Here is a 22,012-nt window from a genome sequence, read left to right on the forward strand (position 1 = left end):
CCCAGAGGCTGCTAATCATAGCTAGACAACTTTTGAGACTGCTAAATTAGCTACTGAGCTGTGACTGAGATTGAAGGGTAAAAGTGCATGCCTGTGGAGAAGACTCTAAACAAAAGCTCAGTTAAACTGGAAGCTGAGATTTCACATATGGTGCTCCAATAGCTTGCTTGGCGTGATGCAGCACAAATCAGAAAGGTGCTGTAGAATCAGGGAATTTCAGCGATTTTTACAAGTTGTTTATCTAATTTTTCATAGTAAGTGAAAGGTCCTCTTTGAGTTTAATAAGTTGAAAAGAAATTATAGCAAAAGTAAACCATGTAGTCATTTGTATTGCCTTGCAGTGAACGTATATGTGAAGATGATGAAAGATAGCCCATTCCTTGCTTGTATGGACCTAGATACTGCAGAAAAAGAGACCATCGATCCAGTCTTCCTGTGGATAGGACCTGATGGAAGGAACCTCAAAAGTGAGTTCAGTATATAGACCAGCATGTTAAACTTAGCCCTTTAATTAACATTACTGCTTTGTACTGCATCCATTATTAGTTTTCTCACTTCAGTCTTTTTTCTTAGGGGCACTTTGCACACTACGACATCGCAGCTGCGATGTCGGTGGGGTCAAATCGAAAGTGACGCACATCCGGCGTCGCTCTCGACATCGTAGTGTGTAAATCCTTTATGATACGATTAACGAGCGCAAAAGCGTTGTAATCGTATCATCGGTGTAGCGTCGGTCATTTCCATGAAATGGGAAATACCGATGTTACGATGCTGTTCCTTGTTCCTGCGGCAGCACACATCGCTGGAACGAGGAACATCTCCAACCTGCGTCCTGCGGCTCACGCCAGCTATGCGGAAGGAAGGAGGTGGGCGGGATGTTTACGTCCCGCTCATCTCCGCCCCTCCGCTTCTATTGGCCGCCTGCCGTGTGACATCGCTATGACGCCGCACGACCCGCCCCCTTAGGAAGGAGGCGGGCTGGCCAGAGCGACGTCGCAGGGCAGGTAAGTCCATGTGAAGCTGCCGTAGCGATAATGTTCGCTACGGCAGCTATGACCATGATATTGCAGCTGCGACGGGGGCGGGGACTATCGCGCACGGCATCGCAGCATCGGCTTGCGATGTCGTAGTGTGCAAAGTGCCCCTTAGTCTTTCATGAACCTTAGGGTGCGTGCCCACGATCAGTGTTTGCAGCGTTTTGGACGCAGAATATGTCAGCTGCGTCCAAACCGCTGTGTTGTACAGTACAAGCACAGTGGACAGGATTTCTAGAAACCCCGTGCCCACTGTGCTTGTTTTTTCCGCAGCAAACACTGACCTGCGGTGCGTCTTTCCAGACAATGTTTGCTGCGGAATTACATGCATCCTCCATAGGGAGAACACAAGCAGGAGACCGCAGCGCACTGAACCCTGATCATGGGTACAAGCAGTTGCGGTCTCCTGTGGAGGAGACATGCGACCCCGCAAGTTATGACCCGCTGCGTTCAGGACGCAGTGCTTCCTGATCGTGGGCACATACCCTTAATGTTTTTTATTTTTCTACCAATCTAACTATATGAAACTATTTTTCTGTGGGTTACTTAAAAATGTCAGGTTAACATTATTTTGCAAGTAAGAACGAGTACCAAATTTATCCAATTTTCTTATGCTAAGGACTATGTTCTCACATAGCATAAACATTGTGTTTTTTCCTCTGCTTTTTTGTGCAAAAAATCTGCTATGTTTAACAAAGTGGATGTGATTTCATGATAACTCATATCCACTGAGCAGTTAAGGAAGTTTGCACTTTTGGGTGTTTTTTTTTTTTTTCCCTACAGGCTTCTTTGGGAGTCTGGAAAAACAGATGGAAACATGTAACAGAGGTTGTGCTCAAAAAATGCATAAAAAATGCTGCAACAATTATACACCAAAAACAGATAAAGAAAGGGGGAAAAATAGCAAAACAATAAAATAACCAGAGCCGACTCCTATTGTATATGTTAATGCACACACACGTAGAAACGACAAAGCCTAAAAAGAGCAGCATTTTTGCATGTGGGAACATTGCCTTATAGCATTTAAAAAAAAAAAAAAAATATTTTTTTCTCCGTTGACGACGCTGTGTGAGGACATATTTTTGCAAGTCGAGGTTTGGTTTTTAATAGCACCTTTGTGGTGTACATATTACTTTTAAGTACCGTATATACAGTGCTCAGCATAAATGAGGACACCCACTTCGAAAAGTAAGATTTTAATCATATATCTCAGTGAATACAACAACAATTTCCTAAAATTTGACAAGACAGTTTCATAGAACATTGTTTTAATCCATAACATGAAAGTAAGGTTAATAATATAACTTTACTTAAAAAAATCTTCAGTTTTACTTAAATTTGTTGACATAGAAATGAATACACCACAGACATAGAAATGAATGCACCCCACATAAAAAAACTATTAAAGCTAGCATTTTGTATGACCTCTATGATTTTACAGGACAGCGGCAAGTCTTTTATGCAAGGGATAAATAAGTTGGCGACATATTTCAACATCTATATTTTTTCTATCGATTTCCATTCTTCAAGAATGACCTCTTTTAGAGTAAGGATGTTGGATAGAGACTGATGCTTAACTTTTCTCTTCAGAATTCCCCATCGGTGTTCAGTTAGACAAAGATCAGGACACATACTTGACAAATGAATCATTTTCCCCTTGTTCTTCTTCAGAAATGCAACAGATATGAGTTTGCACATCTACCAAGGGCACAGAGTGATGGGGGCATCTTTTCTTTAATTATAGTGCAGTACATCTATGAATTCATGATACCATCAATGTAATGTAGCTCCTTGAAACCAGTAGCACTCATGAAGTCCCCACATAAGGATGCTGCTACCACCATGTTTCACTGTACGCACTATGCATTTTTCATTGTACCTTTCACCTTTACAACACCATATAGTTTTGAAGCAATCAGTTAAAAAAACATTTATTTTAGTCTCATCACTCCAGAGTATAGAGTCCCAGTAGCCTTCATATTTTGCGGCATGGGTTCTGGCAAATTGTAGGTGGGCTTTTTTCTCCATGGGTTTTAGCAGAGGCTTTCTTTGTGGATGGCACCTATGCATGCCCTAGTTTGTCTTGTGTCAGTTTTATCCCTGGATGTCTCTGTGAGATGGTTGCAATTACATCTTTATTAACTTTTTGTATAATTTTTGCTACAGTATTCTCACTGATGAGTAAAGCTTTGCTCATCTTCTTGTAGCCTTCACCTTTCTTTGTAAAGAAATCATTTTTTTTCCTCCAGGTCATGTGGCATTTCTCTTCCATGTTGTGCCATCACTGACAGCATTAAATTGGTAGGGATTTTCTTTGTTAAGTAATGTCATTTTATTGCCAACTGACTGCTGGACACCTGTTTAATGAATAATTAGACTTACCTGTGGTTGAATTCTTGTTATAATTTTTTAGTCTAAACTTTAGCTTTGCTCATAAGATTTTCATTAGGGTGTACTTATTTTTGCAACATGAATGAATTTATTTTTTTTTCAGTATGCAAAATAACGAATCTTGTTTGCAATCAATGGCACCATTTGTGGGATTATTTTTGTATGATTTCCCATAGATTCTAAATGTTGATTCTAAAAGGAAAATAAATGTTTTCTGACAAATCTTGTGAGGTGTACTCAATTATGCTGAGCACTGTACTTTGATCCCATTTGATCCTGAAATACAACACACTTATATTAGATTAATGTTATCCCCTCTCCTGCCCCTAGCAGGTTTGATATTCCTGACCAAGCCCTATTTTTCAAATCTGACATATTTCTTTATTTGGCAATAAACTTTAGATTAATATGTTTTGCACCTATAAAAATGTGAATTTTTTCCCCAAATCGGAAAAATTATCAATATTCAAACTTTAAATTTTTATCCTTGTAAAACAAATGGTCATGAAATACATAGTAGGTTATAACTAACATTTACCCAATGTCTACATTTTGAAACTTTGAATGCTTCTGTCTTCTAGGATGTTAGTGTGGAAGTTTAGCAGCAATTTTTCTTACATTCAAGGAAATCCATAGCCTATTATTAGGGACCAATTCACTTTTGAAGTGATTTATATATTACAACACCCCACAAATGACTCTGTTTTAAAAATTACAGCTTTCATAGTATTGAAAACCGCATTCAGATGCTTGTTAAGCCTTTCAGGTGCTTCGTAGGAATTAAAGGGAACCTGTCACCACTTTTTTGGGTTGTAAGCTGCAGCCTCTACCACCGGGCTCTTACATGCAGCATTCTAACATGCTGTATATAAGAGCCCAGGCCGGGGGTATAACATAAAAAACACTTTATAATACTTACCTAACGGTCGCTCGGTTGGCCATATGGGCGTCTCCGTTGTCCGGTGCGGGCGCCTCCTCTTTTGGCCATCTTCATCCTCTTGTTAGAATGCTGTATATAAGAGCCCGGTGGTGGTGGCCGCAGCTTATAGGCCAAAAAAGTGGTGACAGGTTCCCTTTAAGGCAAGGTAGAATGAAAAAGTGAAAAACAAAATTTTTCCTTCTGAAATTTTGTTTCAGTCCCAATTTTTTTTCATTTTTCAAGGGAAAGAGAGAATATTGCATCACTCAAGAGAAAACGAACCACACAATTTGTTCCGCATTTTCTCTTGCGTTAATCAATATTCCATTTGTGGTCCTAATATCCCATTGGGAGGCTCAAAGAAGAAAGAACAATGTTTCACATTTGGAGTGCAAAACTGGCTGGAATGGATTGTGGACTCCATCTCGCATTTGCAGAGCCCTTGAGGTGCCAAAATAGCAGAAACCACCCCCATAAGTGAACTTACTTTGAAAACTAACTCCCTCAAAATATCGTTTTTAGTCGTCTCTTTTCCAAGTCTGATTTCTCATAGTTTTCAACTTCCTCCACAAAGGCTTTGCATAGTGAGAATTCTCAGAAATTTCTACAAGGGACATGCTAAAATAGAAAAAAATATATATTTCTCACTAAAATATTGTTTTTTGTTTTTTTTTTATTTTCATAAAGTGCAGCAGAATTAATATAATAATAATAATAATATTTTATATGATTTCACCAAGATATATACATTTTATTATTTAAAAATGACATATTAAACCATAATTAGGTAATATTTTCCCCCTGAAGTACCTGTTGCTGTTCACCTGAATTATTTATTTTTGTTCCTGCCCGTCTCTGTTCCTGAGTATAGATGAGCGGACCCGTTGAAATTCAGTTTGGCGTGTTCACCCAGATATTAGGTAAAGTTCTATTCTGGACCTGGACTTGACCTGAACCCCAATGGAAGTCACTGATTGGCAGTTCGGGTCTCCGTCCACGTGTAGCCAGCCATAAACAGATTACTTCCAGGGGAGGGTTTTTCCAGTTTTTGGGGCTTTTTTGTGCACACTATATCCGATCACGCTGTTGTTGCCCCCAGTGCGATCCATTAAAATACTGCAAGCGACTCACACAGGGCACAGTGATGCTCACACGAGGGGTTTACATACGGAAAGCACCCGAACTCTGAACTCGAAGTCTGATTTTTTTTGTAAAGTCTGTGTTTGGTACGAACACCAAACCTCGGGTTTGCTCATTTCTACTCCTTAGACAAAGCCCCTCTTCACTTTATGTAAAAATAGTCTTGTTAGTCAGTGAGGCCTAGTCCTCAACCCTGCTCTATGACAACCTTGTTGAGGATCACAGCCTTTGGCTAACAAAACTAGATTTACATACAGGGTGCCAACAAGAATAGGGAGCAATATCTCAGGCACAGGAGCAAAAATATAATGTCAAATTCAGGAAAACAGCATCTTTATGGCAAGTGACCGGTGTAAAGCCTGCTTTACACGGTACGACCGATTGTGCGATTTCACAATCGATCGTACCCGCCCCCGTCCTTTTTGCGTCACGGGCAAATCGCTGCCCGTGTCGCACAAAGTTAGTAAACGCCGTCACACATACTTACCTCTTGTGCGACCTCGCTGTGGGCGGCGAACGTCCACTTCCTGGAGTGGGAGGGACGTTCGGCGTCACAGCGACGTCACACGGGCGCCGGCCAATAGAAGCGGAGGGGCGGAGATGAGCGGGACGTAAACATCCCGCCCACCTCCTTCCTTCCACATAGAGACGGCGGCGGCCGCGGGAGGCAGGTGAGCTGATCATCGTTCCCGTGGTGTCACACGGAGCGACGTGTGCTACCACGGAAACGATGGTCAACTAAAGTAACCGATATTATGGAACCTAACGAGCAGTACCCGACTCACGATTTGTGAGCGATACTGCGTCGCTAGGAGGTGTCACACAGGCCGGCATCGCCAGCGATGCCGGATGTGCGTCACAAAATCCGTGACCCCGACGATCTATCGCACGATAGATTGCCTGGTGTAAAGCAGGCTTAAGGCTGCGCTCACATCAGCGATATTTTGTCGTAAACCGGATTCGTCATGGATGCGTTTCAGTTCCATTCATTTACAATGGAATCGCGGCAAGATGCGGTCACATGCAGTTGCTTGCGTCATACACAACCACATGTGACTGCATCTTGCCGCGAGTCCATTGTAAATGAATGGAACTGAAACGCATTTATAACGAATCCGGTTTTGCGGCAAAATACCGCTGATGTGAGCTCGGCCTCAGATGTACTTGAACATATATACATTTCTATAATTTATTGGGTTCAGGAGATTGTAATGTAGGATACGCTCTGCGTCCTAAAGCTTGCCTGAATCTGGATGTTATGGCCCCATGTAGATAACAATAATCGTCCATTTGGTGTAGTTAGTGAAAGTGCAAGGGCCCTGGGCACCAAGGAAGCAAAGGGCATCCTTCAAATAATAATTTCCTGCTTGATCACGCAGCAAGCCTATCATAATCCTTAGTATACCCTTGGGGAGTTTCATTAGAGGAAGCTGTTCGCTCTGGCACGTAAATTATCTCAACCAGCAAGCTTCATACTTGATAATAAACTACAAACACATGCCGAGTGAACCGAAATCTGACAAACTATTGAAATGTCCCTCATATAGTTAGTACACTAATGGGATTATATCATTGGAAATTCCAGCCCCATCCAATATTACTGAGCACCATTTACAGTGCTACCTACAAGCTCTATCCCATATATACCGGAAAGTCATTGTATTTTTGTACCATATTCATTCCCCGGGTCTTCACTGTGTCAAATAGATACCAATATGTAATCTATTAGCTATTTTGCACGCTAGAAGAAAATAAGCCTCTAGACCAGCAGGGCCGATACCTGCTAGTAAATTGTGGTTAACACCTTCAAACATGAAAGGACCTTCATAAGTAGGTTAGTCAACTACCCAAGCTCTTGGTGTCTGTGGGATTGAGCTGAAATGCCACTTCACAGCTGTCAGCTATTGTAACTTGCAGCTTTTGACTCCACAAGCATAAAGTGACTTTTCATGGCTGACTAGTCAAGACATTGTGTGACTTTACGGGAAGTGTTTGCATAGCCTCCTCTACAGATCATGCATCGGTATATTCCAGCTGTCAGCGACAACTCATTTCCTGTTTTTGTTTCAGGGCACAGTAACATGAATCTAACCCAAACAGGAAAGCTCATGCTGAAGACTTTTAACATAGCCATGTCTGGGTTGTACAGCTGCACGCTGAGCTATAAGAGCGTCAACAGAGATTTTACACAGGAAAAGGAGACATTTAAGTCCTATGAGTTTGATGTTCTTGGTAAGGATGAAAACGAGATTATGCTATAGAAGGAAACTTTCATGGTCGCACCTGTTATCAGGACATGAGAAAATGAGTAGCTGGTAATAGCAGCTCAGCCCCTCTGGAATTATGTTTGTTTCTACTTCTCATGTATAAAAGCAAACACTTAAAACCAAAGACCTTCATTAAAAGCCATAAGTGGACTCTTTACGGTCCAATAGCTCATCATAATGCACCCATTTATGTCTTTCGAGGTGTAAGTAGTCCCCTTCAATACTTGGGCCCCTGTTTGACTGCAGAGAGGCGGGAGCCAGCACTGCCTAAAATTGCATGCATCAAATAAAAAGTGTAAAATTCACAAATTCATTACTACTGTACTATAATGCAAAATGAGATTTTTAGCAAACAATTGATCAATAATTTGAGCCACCCCTGCCACGTCACAGCAAATCTCAATAGGGGGGTCCTACTCTATTATATAATTTACCATTGTGCCATACGGCCTCCTAAATATTTTAATAAGGAGAACCATATAAAAGCAACACATATACCTGTGACATCTCAGAACCGCTCCCATGTTGCAAAGACAGATAACTGCGAATAAAGGCAGTCCAGGTGCCAGCATATGCAGCAAGGCTACACACACCAGCACAAAGTCAGAACTAGCCCTCACAGTGTCTCACCAGCAGCCATGGATAAAGGCGGAGCAGGCCCAAGTAAATGGTACTGGGACGTGGACTGCCTTTATTCGCAGTTTAGCCTGTCTTTGCAGCATGGGAGTGGTTCTGACATGTATCAGGTATATGTGTGCTTTAATATGGTTCTACTTTTAATTTAATTAGTTAGCCATATGGCACATTGAAAATATAAATATAGAGTAGCAACTTATTCATGCGAAAAAGGAGAAAAGTTCAGGGCACTGCCCCTTTTAACACCAAAAGACTTTCAGAACATCCTATACTGAGCCGAAAAAGGTGCACATACTCTGCGGTGCCGTTGATGTGAATAAACATATGTACATCAGAGCGGTAAAAGAGGAAAAAACATAAGGCACTCACCAGTTGTTGCTTGTGCAAGTTTTGTTGTTTTATTCGTGCAGGTTACAAGTGCATGGAGTGGAGGGGAGGGAGCGGACGCTACACACGTCCAGAGACGACGGCGGCCGTTTCGCACCTGTCTGGTGCTTCAGCTGGTCTGGATTGAGCTGACATCACATCCATTATATCCACATAATACAAGTGGTTGATGTCAACAGTGATTAAAACAAGTTTAAAATCAAACTACAGTATTACTACTGAATGGAGTGCAAAATAAGCATGTACAAACATATAAGGGCATATAATAATATCACATATAGCTGGAATCTAGAAAAATTATCCCAAGAATACGCTCAACTCATTTTTATCATTTAGTCCTAATGGACCCAGAGCATTAAACTTCATAATATATTCTGCCTCCCTTCTGAGCAGAAGTTTGTGCGTATCCCCACCTCTGGCTGGAGTTTTAACTAAATCAATGCCTACAAAGGACAATACATTAGGGTCAGAATTATGGACCTCTTTTATATGATTAATTAATCTTGTAGCGCCTATTCCGCTAGAGATGGAATTTCTATGCTCCCTAAATCTTATGAACAAATTTCGAATAGTTTTGCCAATATAAAAATATTGACACGGGCAGAATATTACATACACCACCATTTTGGACCTGCAGGTAATCAGACTTTTAACATAATGTGAATGGCCACCTATTTTAAATGCTCTGCCAACTATATGGAATTGGCAAAATGAGCAGTTGCCACATCTAAAATTACCTGTAGGGCCAGCATGGTGTAGCCAGGTCATGGGCGGTAAATAGCGTTTCTTAATCAGAATATCTCCAATATTCCTGCACCTCCTGTGTGTCACTAGGGGCTTATTCATGGCCATGTCTCTAAGTTCATCAATCCCTTCGATTATATACCAATTTTTATTTATCACTGATTTTATTGTTCGGTCCATAGGTCCGAATTTAAAATTAAACACAAAACGATCTAGTTGTTTTTTGGGGGGGAGATTGTTACAATTCCCGACAAGAGATCTTTTTTCAAGCTCTATTTTCTCCTCCGCTTGTGTCTGCATGGAGTTAATTAAATTCAAGGGATAACCCCTTTCCAAAAAGCGTTGTTTTAGATCTTTTGTCTGAACTTGCAAAGCATCTGTATTATTGGTGATCCTATTCAGCCTTAAGAACTGGCTGAAAGGAACCGATTTCAATACATGCTCAGGATGGGCACTTTTGTAATGCAATAGTGTGTTCACTGTAGTCGGTTTTCTGTAGAGCTCCCTTGAAATTAACCCTTCATGGGCTGTTAATTTGACATCAAGGAACTCAATACATTTATCTCCGAAAAAATGTGTGAACAACATATTGCAATTATTTTCCGAATTTAAATATGCTACAAAGGAATTAAACTGCTCCCTATCACCATCCCAGATTATCAGGACATCGTCCACAAATCGCATGTACTTTTTTATATGTTTGATATATGGATTGATGGGACTGTAAATTAAACGATCTTCAAGGTGCGCAAGGAACAAATTCGCAAAAGTACATGCCACCGGAGTCCCCATTGCTACTCCACTATTTTGTTGGTACCAAGTGTGCCCAAATTTGAAAGTATTATGTTTTAAGACCAGATTCAAAGCCTCTTCAATAAAATTAATTAAATGGGCATCTTCACCAAGCTCTCTCAACATATCTGTAATACTGTCTATTCCAAGGTTCTGCGGAATCCTTGTAAATAGGCTTTCCACATCTAAGGAAGCCCAATTAAATGTTTCTTGCCACTCGAACTGTTCAAGCTGCTCAATCAAATCTCTTGTATCCCTTACAAAAGATGGAATTGTTTTTAGTAATGGATGCAACAGCCAGTCAAGATATGCTGAAAGTGGTTCGGTGAGAGATCCCACTCCCGAGACTATTGGTCTGCCTGGAGGTCTCTGTTCACACTTGTGTACCTTTGGTAGCCAATACCAGTGCGGTTTTGTTGGGAAATCAGGAAAGAGTTTTTCAGCTCTATTTTTTGTTATAAGGCCAGTTGTTATCTGCCTATTCAAAAAACTACGTAATTTTTCTTTAATTTTACCTGTAGGGTCACCAGTTAGTTTCTGATAAACTGTGCAGTTATCTAGATGTTTTTTTGATTCTGCTAGATAATAATCGGTGGTCATAAGCACAGTGGCACCTCCTTTATCTGCTCTTCGTATCGTTACATTCTTGAAGGATTTAATTTCTCTAGTGCTGCTCTTTCTGAACTAGTGATGAATGTAGCAATAAGAGGCTAAAATTTAACTTTTAATTCTAAATATTAAAAGCCCAAGAGGGGTACATGTAACCATAAAACTCTCTAGTGCTCTAAGATCTCAATTAGTACCTTATCATAGCACAGGGAGTCAATAATGTATAACAAACACAACAAAAAAACACAAAATACATAAATCATAAATTGAGTAGATTATATCCACCCATAGGACAGTGGTCCACTTGCTAGGGAAGAAAAAAATAATCAAAAAACTCAATAAACCTCCCCTATGTTATTTTGGGAGCGAGGGCTTAGGACCTCTGGCCACTATCTGAACACCGGAGTCCCCTGATGAGTCGTGTATGACGAAACGCGTCGGGACGTGGATAGGATCGGTGTAGGGGTATATAGAGAGGGCCAGCTGTGGTCTGTCCTTGTCAGGACAGAAGTTTGGGCAACAGGTTTAACTAATCTCCTAGGTTCATGTAGGGTCAGTGACAACCTGACGACATAAAGAGGACCTACACGGAGGAGATCCTGAGCTGCCCCAGACCACTGAACATGGGTGAGATTGTTCCCATTTAATTGTTATATTGAGCAGTCGTATTTATATTGGTCTTTCTACTGAGGACCAGTATCTAATACCGGTCTTTCCACTGAGGACCAGTATCTAGCTCTTGATTTAGGTTTATTGAGTTTTTTGATTATTTTTTTCTTCCCTAGCAAGTGGACCACTGTCCTATGGGTGGATATAATCTACTCAATTTATGATTTATGTATTTTGTGTTTTTTTGTTGTGTTTGTTATACATTATTGAATAGGATAACTGAAGTGAGCACTAATATATATATATGAGTGCAAGCCAAAAATACATACTATATATAAGAATAAGGCTGCACATCAAACTTAGATAATGGTATAATGCCTCAAGCATATGGACAAATATTGGAATATACAATGAAAAATGCTACTTGCTAATTTGAACATGTGAATAATGAATTGCATACCTGCTATGAATATTAGGAAAAAGGAGATATTTAGCAATCGCATTGATCAATGTAACTGAGCCCCAAGGCCTCGTCAAGGCATATCTCTATATTGGGGTCCCTAGCTCTGTGACCCTAACTGTGTGTCATCTCATTGCAATTAAAAACTGCTATGGGTGGAGAGGGGTAACTAAGGACTTTCTTATATAGGAGATGGAAAAAACATGGCCGAAAGGGGCGGAGCTGTGTTCACATTCAGAAAAAAAACTACATATAACTGAATAGGATAACTGAAGTGAGCACTAATATATATATATGAGTGCAAGCCAAAAATACATACTATATATAAGAATAAGGCTGCACATCAAACTTAGATAATGGTATAATGCCTCAAGCATATGGACAAATATTGGAATATACAATGAAAAATGCTACTTGCTAATTTGAACATGTGAATAATGAATTGCATACCTGCTATGAATATTAGGAAAAAGGAGATATTTAGCAATCGCATTGATCAATGTAACTGAGCCCCAAAGCCTCGTCAAGGCATATCTCTATATTGGGGTCCCTAGCTCTGTGACCCTAACTGTGTGTCATCTCATTGCAATTAAAAACTGCTATGGGTGGAGAGGGGTAACTAAGGACTTTCTTATATAGGAGATGGAAAAAACATGGCCGAAAGGGGCGGAGCTGTGTTCACATTCAGAAAAAAAACTACATATAACTGAATAGGATAACTGAAGTGAGCACTAATATATATATATGAGTGCAAGCCAAAAATACATACTATATATAAGAATAAGGCTGCACATCAAACTTAGATAATGGTATAATGCCTCAAGCATATGGACAAATATTGGAATATACAATGAAAAATGCTACTTGCTAATTTGAACATGTGAATAATGAATTGCATACCTGCTATGAATATTAGGAAAAAGGAGATATTTAGCAATCGCATTGATCAATGTAACTGAGCCCCAAAGCCTCGTCAAGGCATATCTCTATATTGGGGTCCCTAGCTCTGTGACCCTAACTGTGTGTCATCTCATTGCAATTAAAAACTAACACAGCTCCGCCCCTTTCGGCCATGTTTTTTCCATCTCCTATATAAGAAAGTCCTTAGTTACCCCTCTCCACCCATAGCAGTTTTTAATTGCAATGAGATGACACACAGTTAGGGTCACAGAGCTAGGGACCCCAATATAGAGATATGCCTTGACGAGGCTTTGGGGCTCAGTTACATTGATCAATGCGATTGCTAAATATCTCCTTTTTCCTAATATTCATAGCAGGTATGCAATTCATTATTCACATGTTCAAATTAGCAAGTAGCATTTTTCATTGTATATTCCAATATTTGTCCATATGCTTGAGGCATTATACCATTATCTAAGTTTGATGTGCAGCCTTATTCTTATATATAGTATGTATTTTTGGCTTGCACTCATATATATATATTAGTGCTCACTTCAGTTATCCTATTCAGTTATATGTAGTTTTTTTTCTGAATGTGAACACAGCTCCGCCCCTTTCGGCCATGTTTTTTCCATCTCCTATATAAGAAAGTCCTTAGTTACCCCTCTCCACCCATAGCAGTTTTTAATTGCAATGAGATGACACACAGTTAGGGTCACAGAGCTAGGGACCCCAATATAGAGATATGCCTTGACGAGGCTTTGGGGCTCAGTTACATTGATCAATGCGATTGCTAAATATCTCCTTTTTCCTAATATTCATAGCAGGTATGCAATTCATTATTCACATGTTCAAATTAGCAAGTAGCATTTTTCATTGTATATTCCAATATTTGTCCATATGCTTGAGGCATTATACCATTATCTAAGTTTGATGTGCAGCCTTATTCTTATATATGTTATACATTATTGACTCCCTGTGCTATGATAAGGTACTAATTGAGATCTTAGAGCACTAGAGAGTTTTATGGTTACATGTACCCCTCTTGGGCTTTTAATATTTAGAATTAAAAGTTAAATTTTAGCCTCTTATTGCTACATTCATCATTATTTATAAGTGGCCTCCCTCTGTACGAGGTTTGCTGATAGTTCTTTCTGAACTAGACAGATTATTCTTCATATTGGGGTATTTTTTTTAAAACAACTAGATCGTTTTGTGTTTAATTTTAAATTCGGACCTATGGACCGAACAATAAAATCAGTGATAAATAAAAATTGGTATATAATCGAAGGGATTGATGAACTTAGAGACATGGCCATGAATAAGCCCCTAGTGACACACAGGAGGTGCAGGAATATTGGAGATATTCTGATTAAGAAACGCTATTTACCGCCCATGACCTGGCTACACCATGCTGGCCCTACAGGTAATTTTAGATGTGGCAACTGCTCATTTTGCCAATTCCATATAGTTGGCAGAGCATTTAAAATAGGTGGCCATTCACATTATGTTAAAAGTCTGATTACCTGCAGGTCCAAAATGGTGGTGTATGTAATATTCTGCCCGTGTCAATATTTTTATATTGGCAAAACTATTCGAAATTTGTTCATAAGATTTAGGGAGCATAGAAATTCCATCTCTAGCGGAATAGGCGCTACAAGATTAATTAATCATATAAAAGAGGTCCATAATTCTGACCCTAATGTATTGTCCTTTGTAGGCATTGATTTAGTTAAAACTCCAGCCAGAGGTGGGGATACGCACAAACTTCTGCTCAGAAGGGAGGCAGAATATATTATGAAGTTTAATGCTCTGGGTCCATTAGGACTAAATGATAAAAATGAGTTGAGCGTATTCTTGGGATAATTTTTCTAGATTCCAGCTATATGTGATATTATTATATGCCCTTATATGTTTGTACATGCTTATTTTGCACTCCATTCAGTAGTAATACTGTAGTTTGATTTTAAACTTGTTTTAATCACTGTTGACATCAACCACTTGTATTATGTGGATATAATGGATGTGATGTCAGCTCAATCCAGACCAGCTGAAGCACCAGACAGGTGCGAAACGGCCGCCGTCGTCTCTGGACGTGTGTAGCGTCCGCTCCCTCCCCTCCACTCCATGCACTTGTAACCTGCACGAATAAAACAACAAAACTTGCACAAGCAACAACTGGTGAGTGCCTTATGTTTTTTCCTCTTTTACCGCTCTTAAATATAGAGTAGGACTCCTCTATAGAGATTTGCCTTGACGTTGGCAGGGGTGGCTCAAATTACTGATCAATCATTTGCTAAAAATATCAATTGCATTATAGTACAGTTGGAATAATTGTGAATTTACACTAAAAAATGTTTTTTTTTTGCATACCATTCTCAGGCAGTGCTGGCTCCCCCCCTCTTTGTTGTACTTTGGTTTGGTGGCTGACCCCTGCCATGCCGTGCACACCTAACTTTGGTTTGCATATTCCTTCTGTTTCTATCTACATATATATAATTTGGTGTATGTTCACACACAGCTACCATGCCCTTTCCGCAGGAATCGTTATTTAAGCACCATATGCTTGGGTCTGTTCCGCCTTCATTCAGGGCTGCGGGGTGGGCACTGTGAGGGCTAGTTCTGACATTGTCCGAGTGTGCAGCACACGGCTGCACGTGCTGGGATGTTGACTGCCTTTATTCGCAATTTAGCCTGTCTTTGCAGCATGGGAGCGGTTCTGACATGTATCAGGTATATGTGTGCTTTAATATGGTTCTGCTTTTAATTTAATTAGTTAGCCGTATGGCACATTGAAAATATAAATATAGAGATTTGCCTTGATGTTGGCAGGGGCGGCTCAAATTATTGATCAATCATTTGCTAAAAATCTCAATTTGCATTATAGTACAGTTGGAATAATTGTGAATTTACACTAAAAATGTTTTTTTTTTTGCATACCATTCTCAGGCAGTGCTGACTCCCCCCTTCTTTGTTGTCCCCTGTTTGACTGCACCAATGGTATGTCCGCCCCATGAATGGCGGCACTAAGCAATTGCCAGTTAATAAATATTTGATGATTGTTTAAACACCTGTTTACATTGGCAGACACCGCTAAATGATGCACACTGAACGATTTGTAAAAGATTGTTCATTGCACATAGGCTGTCATTGTCCTGCTTAGGGCAGAATCACACTGGCGTATGACTCGCACAAGTGTAATGTGAGAAAATCTAGCATTGCACTCAGCCCCATGTTAGACAATGTTGCAACTCAGATCTGCAAGTTTTTTTCTCGGCCCTAATCGGACCGAGGAAAAAATCGCAGCATGCTGTGATTGTCTGCGAGTCTCGTATTACTCGCACCTATACGAATCTATGGGTGCAAGTGAAACATCGGACTGCATTCGGATGACATCCGCACAGGTTGACAATGGAGAAGATGGAGAAATTAATCTCTCTCTCTCCTCCGTAGCTGTGATCCTGTCGTATGACACTCGGCTCACGCTCGGAGCAGTGTGGGAGCCGAAGGTCATTAGCCTATTGCATCCGATGCTCTCGCATCCGATGCCATACTCTAATGGGACTCCAGCCTAACACAGCAGGTATTCTTAAAGCACCACTCCAGCATTTTTTATTTCATTGCTGGAGTGGTGCTTTAAATGTAAGTTGACGGCCCCCTGAGTTATACTCACCTGCCACCGTCTTCATATTTTTGCAGCATCGCTCCCGTCGGTCTCCAGCGATTTGTGACCTGTCGGCAGCTGCCGTGTTTTATTTTGCTCGCTGGAGGTAACAAGTCAATAAAAGCCTATGAGAGCCTCATTCTTGCTCTCATAGACTTGCAAATCCCATGTCCACTGTGCTTCTTTTCTACCCAGCGTAAACTGACATGCGCCTCGGCTTTCCGAGCCGCAGTATGTCAATTTATTGTTGCAGAGATGCTAGTGTTCTCAGGGGGGAAACACCGAAAATACTCTACACTAGGATCTCCGCAAGAGGACAGACATTGTGTCTAAAACACATTGTCTCCTGATCGTAGGCACATACTCTAAATGTGCCACTTCTATGTACTATTTATTTGCTGTGTCTGACCGTACGCAGGTGTGTTAGTTGTTGGTCAGTGCATAACACAGCTCCTGACCAGGGGAGGAAACATAAATCACTTTGACAAGTAAGTAGACAGATGACAAAGCAGGGGCTCAATGATGTTTGTATCTACAAGGCAACAATTTGTCTGCCTGTTTTATCACAGGAGTGAGTGTTTCTACCACGTCTCCAGCCAAGTCAAGGACATATAGCCCTAGCGGTAGGTGGAGCATCTGTGTCACTGATTGCTGTTTCGTCTGTATAATCACTTTTGCTTGCTCCTCTGTCCAGCTGTAAGCCGTGGTATCTATGAACCAACCATGTTCCTACTCGGGGGGACAAACAAATAAGACAGTACATTACGTGAGACACAACAAATAAGACAGTACATGAGATTACAACTACCTGTTAGATCACTGCAGAATAAAAATATGCCTTAACTCCTTCAGTACTGAAAGGAATTAAACACGCTCCAACTTAGGGTAAACGAAGAGAGGGCACTAAACCAGATCTGCCATCAACAGCACGCTGTGACCTTCTGATCCCAGATTCCCCTGAATTCACATCAGGCTGGGATGCACTCATGAAAACCTTCTGTGCTGTCTCTGTAGTGACTCTGGCTGTTTTTAACAGCTGAATCCCCATTTCCGCAGCTAAACGATTGGAACCACCTAGATGTTTAAAGTCTATGGGTAGTCTAATAGCAGCTAAGTGTGAGTGCTCTTTCAGCTGTCTCCATCAATCAGACATTGAATGGTTGGTCAATCTATTGATGGCCACTGCATCCAAACAGGAGACTCAACATTAGAGATGAGCAAACCCAAGGATCAGTGTACTTACTGAACACAGACTTTACAAAAAAAAACAGAATTTAGGTGCTTTTGTGAAGCCCTGGCAAAACCAGGTAGTCACAGTTAGGCCCCTGCACAACACCGTTCCCTCACTAGGAAACACACAGCCAACCAGAAACCCTAGTCACCCCCCTTAGGGAAAGATAGACACACCAGTGGGCGTGACCAGGCGGTTGGGACACGCCCACCCAGGGGTCCAGACAGCCCAGGGTGGGAAAAGAGGAGAAGAGTTTAGTTAAGCTTGGAAGTTCAGTTTGGAGAGGAGTGTGGGCTGGAGCTAAGTGTAGCTCCAGCAGTGAAGCCAAGTTGAACGGTACCAGGGTAGGAGCACTGGTGCCACTGGCTAGGAAGCAGACGGTGGTCTCCGTCAGCAGGAGACGGGAAGACGGCTCGGTGGAACCGAGGTGGACCGGGACAGAGTTGTAGCCCGCCGGTACCGATACTGGGAACCGACCCGGAAACCATAGCACAAAGGGGGGTACTCGGACCCTGAAGCCAGGACCAGAAACAAGTGGAACTGGTTAATTAACCGATTGAGGCAAGGAGGTCCTGTCCCACCCAAAGTCCCCCATAGAAGAAAACAGCCCACCGATTAGGGATAAGAGGTCACCGCCAGGGCACATAGATCCCACGGGCCAGCGTCTGCGGGCACGGCTCCTTAGGCCACATCCAGCCGGGAGCGGACTCCTGAGTTTTACACTTGGAAAGTCCACCTTTCACAAAGCAGTGCAGTTAAAGGAAAGAGACCACCAGCTGGGTGGGGGACCCGAACGCAACCGGCCGCGGCAGCGGCCACCATCTTGGTTTACCAGAGACTTGTGTGTTTTACTAACAGTGAGTACACCAGCACCCCCTGCGGTCACCATCCCCTGCACCGAGCCACCGGATCATGGGGCCACCATCCCTACCCACGGAGGGGTTAACAAATTGCTGCACAATATCTCCCCTCGGTGCCCCATAACAGCAGCGGTGGTGTCCCACCTTACCACACACCGTGGGTGGCGTCACAAACTTACTACGGCCCAGCCCGTACATCTAAGTCTTCCCCTGTTTATTCGGCGTGTCCGCGAGACCCCCGGGTATGGAGACCCTCGAACCACCACCCCTGAAGGCCCGGATCCAAGCAGCGCCGGCTGCTGGCACGGGGGCGGTACACCCTGAAACTTGGCGTCACGAACAGGATACTTACCCATCCACTTACCTTGTGGAAGTGCGCCTTGTATTGGACAGTCAGCGGTGATCCGTTGCAAAATTTTCTGAAGTTGCCATTTTGCCACCATTTTGGGCTTGAAAACTACAGCCCAGCGTCTTCTTCCCCGAGAAAAGGGCGCAAAAGCCGAAGCCCCGCCCCCTGGGAACGCAGCCGGAAAGCGAGCCCGGAAGTCGCAAAACAAAACTAACAGGCTGCAGAAAGAAGTGTTGGCAAAAGACCAAGGGGGAGCAGCGGGAAAATGTCTGCTCCTAAACCTGGTGCCGTCCCTGCGCCGACTGCTGGAGTGGCTGCGCCCCAGAGCAGAGCGGAGAGGAACGCAAATCAGATTGCCTACCGATGGGGACCGCTGCCTGGCTGGAGCGGGAGCTGGCGAGATTTTGTGTCCGGGTGTGGTCACAATCCCTGCAACAGGTGCTGGAGTGGAAAGCAGAGGTCCGGAGAATGGTGGCTGTGGTGTGGGCCCGCGAGAGCCGAGCTACCCGCACAGTGTCACGACGGGAGAAAGGTACCCAGACCGTTTCATCCTCGCTGATCTGCCCGGAGCTGGAGCCTGTTCCCTATGTGATGGGAGAGTGGCGGCCGGCACTGCTCCCAGGAGCAGCGGCATCACCTGCTATACCACCTCCGTTCCCGATGGAAGTCCAAAGCTTTGGGATGTATTGCAGCTAGTCCCGGAATGCTGAACCCCGGGCGCCAAGTGAGCCATACGGCCCCATGCAGCAGTGGTAGCGGTTCCCAGCTACCCACAGTTAAAGTCAGTTAAAGTCCCCGTTGGGATTATCTGTTAATCCCGTTGAAGTTATGACCCCCCATTTAAAAGACAATGGCTTTGAACTTGCGAGCCAGCCCATAAACTTTTGGGTCTTGTAAATAACCCCAGACCAACCTTCTCACCAAGCCGCAGTCTCTGGGGAGGCTGATTGGAGGACGGGCCTGCGGTAGAGTCGGCCAAGGCTCTGTCACCAGCAAAACCGGTGACTACCCTCCGGGTAAGGGGTCCCGTGGACGTGGGGCCCTTGAAAAAGGACTGCCGGGTAAGGAACTTTTTACCCGGCCCGTTTGGGCAACACCCGGACCTATCCTGGACTTGGGCAAGGGGTGCCAACCTGTGTTTTAGTGGTGGCATCAGGGATAGGTTGTTTTGGGTGGGTGAAGTGAGAAGGACCCAGTCCGTCCCGTCACGGTTGTTTATATGTGCAACGTTCAAGAAAAATGCCTCCCGTAAGGGAAGAGTTAAAATATACTCCTATGTAAATAAGTTATTATAATTGTAAGATGTTTTATCTCTTTTTCTAGTTCAAATAAACGGTGGTGGTCGGACAGCCCGCGGACGGTCTGTGTTTAACCAAGGGGGAGTGTGACGTCCTGGCAAAACCAGGTAGTCACAGTTAGGCCCCTGCACAACACCGTTCCCTCACTAGGAAACACACAGCCAACCAGAAACCCTAGTCACCGCCCTTAGGGAAAGATAGACACACCAGTGGGTGTGACCAGGCGGTTGGGACACGCCCACCTAGGGATCCAGACAGCCTAGGGCGGGAAAAGAGAAGAGTTTAGTTAAGCTTGGAAGTTCAGTTTGGTGAGGAGTGTGGGCTGGAGCTAAATGTAGCTCCAGCAGTGAAGCCAAGTTGAATGGTACCAGGGTAGGAGCCCTGGTATCACTGGCTAGGAGGCAGACGGTGGTCTCTGTCAGCAGGAGACGGGAAGACGGCTCGGTGGAACCGAGGTGGACCGGGACAGGGTTGTAGCACGCCGCTACCGACATGGGGAACCGACCCGGAAACCGTAGCACAAAGGGGGGTACTCGGACCCTGAAGCCAGGACCAGAAACAAGTGGAACTGGTTAATTAACCGATTGAGGCAAGGACTAGAGGTCCTGTCCCACCCAAAGTCCCTCATAGAAGACAACAGCCCACCGATTAGGGATAAGAGGTCACCACCAGGGCCCATAGATGCCACGGGCCAGCGTCTGCGGGCACGGCTCCTTAGGCCACATCCAGCCGGGAGCGGACTCCTGAGTTTCACACTTGGAAAATCCACCTTACACAAAGCAGTGCAGGAAAAGGATAGAGACCACCAGCCGGGTGGGGGACCCAAACGCAACCGGCCGCGGCACCGGCCACCATCACCTTGGTTTACCAGAGACTTGTGTGTTTTACTAACAGTGAGTACACCAGCACCCCCTGCGGTCGCCATCCCCTGTACCGAGCCACTGGGTCCCGGACCCACCATCCCTACCCACGGAGGGGTTAACAAATTGCTGCACAACATCTCCCCCGGGTGCCCCATAACAGCAGCGGTGGTGTCCCACCTCACCACACACCGTGGATGGTGTCACGAACTTACTACGGCCCAGCCCGTACATCTAAGTCCCCCCATTTATTCGGCATGTCCGCGAGACCCCCGGGTCTGGAGACCCTCGAACCACCACCCCTGAAGGCCCGGATCCGAGCAGTGCCGGCTGGTGGCACGGGGGCGGCACACTTTACATATGAAAACCACTGGCGTGAGCATCGGTGTGCTTGGGTACGCTCAGTGTTCAGCCCAGTCAGAGCCGCTTGCAGTATTTGAACGGCTCTCACTGAGGGTAACAGCAGCGCGATCAGATGTAGAGTGCACCAAACAAAAAAATGCAAAAGTCCTGCCCACCCTCCCCTGGAAGTGTTCTGTTTATGGCTGGCTGCATATGGGTGTAGGCCCGAACTGCCCCATTAGTGGCTTCCATTGGGGTTCAGATCAAGTCTGCGGCTCAAACCAAACTTTATCTAAAGTCTGGAGGAACCTGCCAAACCGAACTTCCACGTGTCCGCTCATCTCTACTCAAGCTCTCTCTTCTCATGATCAATGTGGGACCCAGAGCAATTAGCAGCTTATCTGACATGCTGTGGACAAGTAATAGGCTGCAAACCCCTTTAAAATCTCCTGTTTTTTAGACCTTATAGACCTTGGAAATGTTTTAGTTTTTACCATTATTGCATTACAAGATCCATAAG

General features: G+C 43.5%; 1 protein-coding gene across 3 annotated transcripts in view; it reads left to right on the plus strand.

The window, feature by feature from the left end:
- The window catches only part of ZPBP2 (zona pellucida binding protein 2), a 168,615-nt gene that overhangs the window by 25,054 nt on the left and 121,549 nt on the right, over positions 1-22,012 (plus strand). For 2 of the 3 annotated variants that reach the window (XM_075347669.1, XM_075347672.1), the window contains exons 3-4: positions 342-467; positions 7,555-7,716. In XM_075347669.1, coding sequence (XP_075203784.1) covers positions 342-467; positions 7,555-7,716 — 288 coding nt within the window. The remainder of the gene's footprint in view (positions 1-341; positions 468-7,554; positions 7,717-22,012) is intronic. The other variant, XM_075347670.1, reaches the window with a different exon arrangement.

This window comes from Anomaloglossus baeobatrachus, chromosome 5 (assembly GCF_048569485.1).
Source record: "Anomaloglossus baeobatrachus isolate aAnoBae1 chromosome 5, aAnoBae1.hap1, whole genome shotgun sequence".
Classification (NCBI taxonomy): domain Eukaryota; kingdom Metazoa; phylum Chordata; class Amphibia; order Anura; family Aromobatidae; genus Anomaloglossus; species Anomaloglossus baeobatrachus.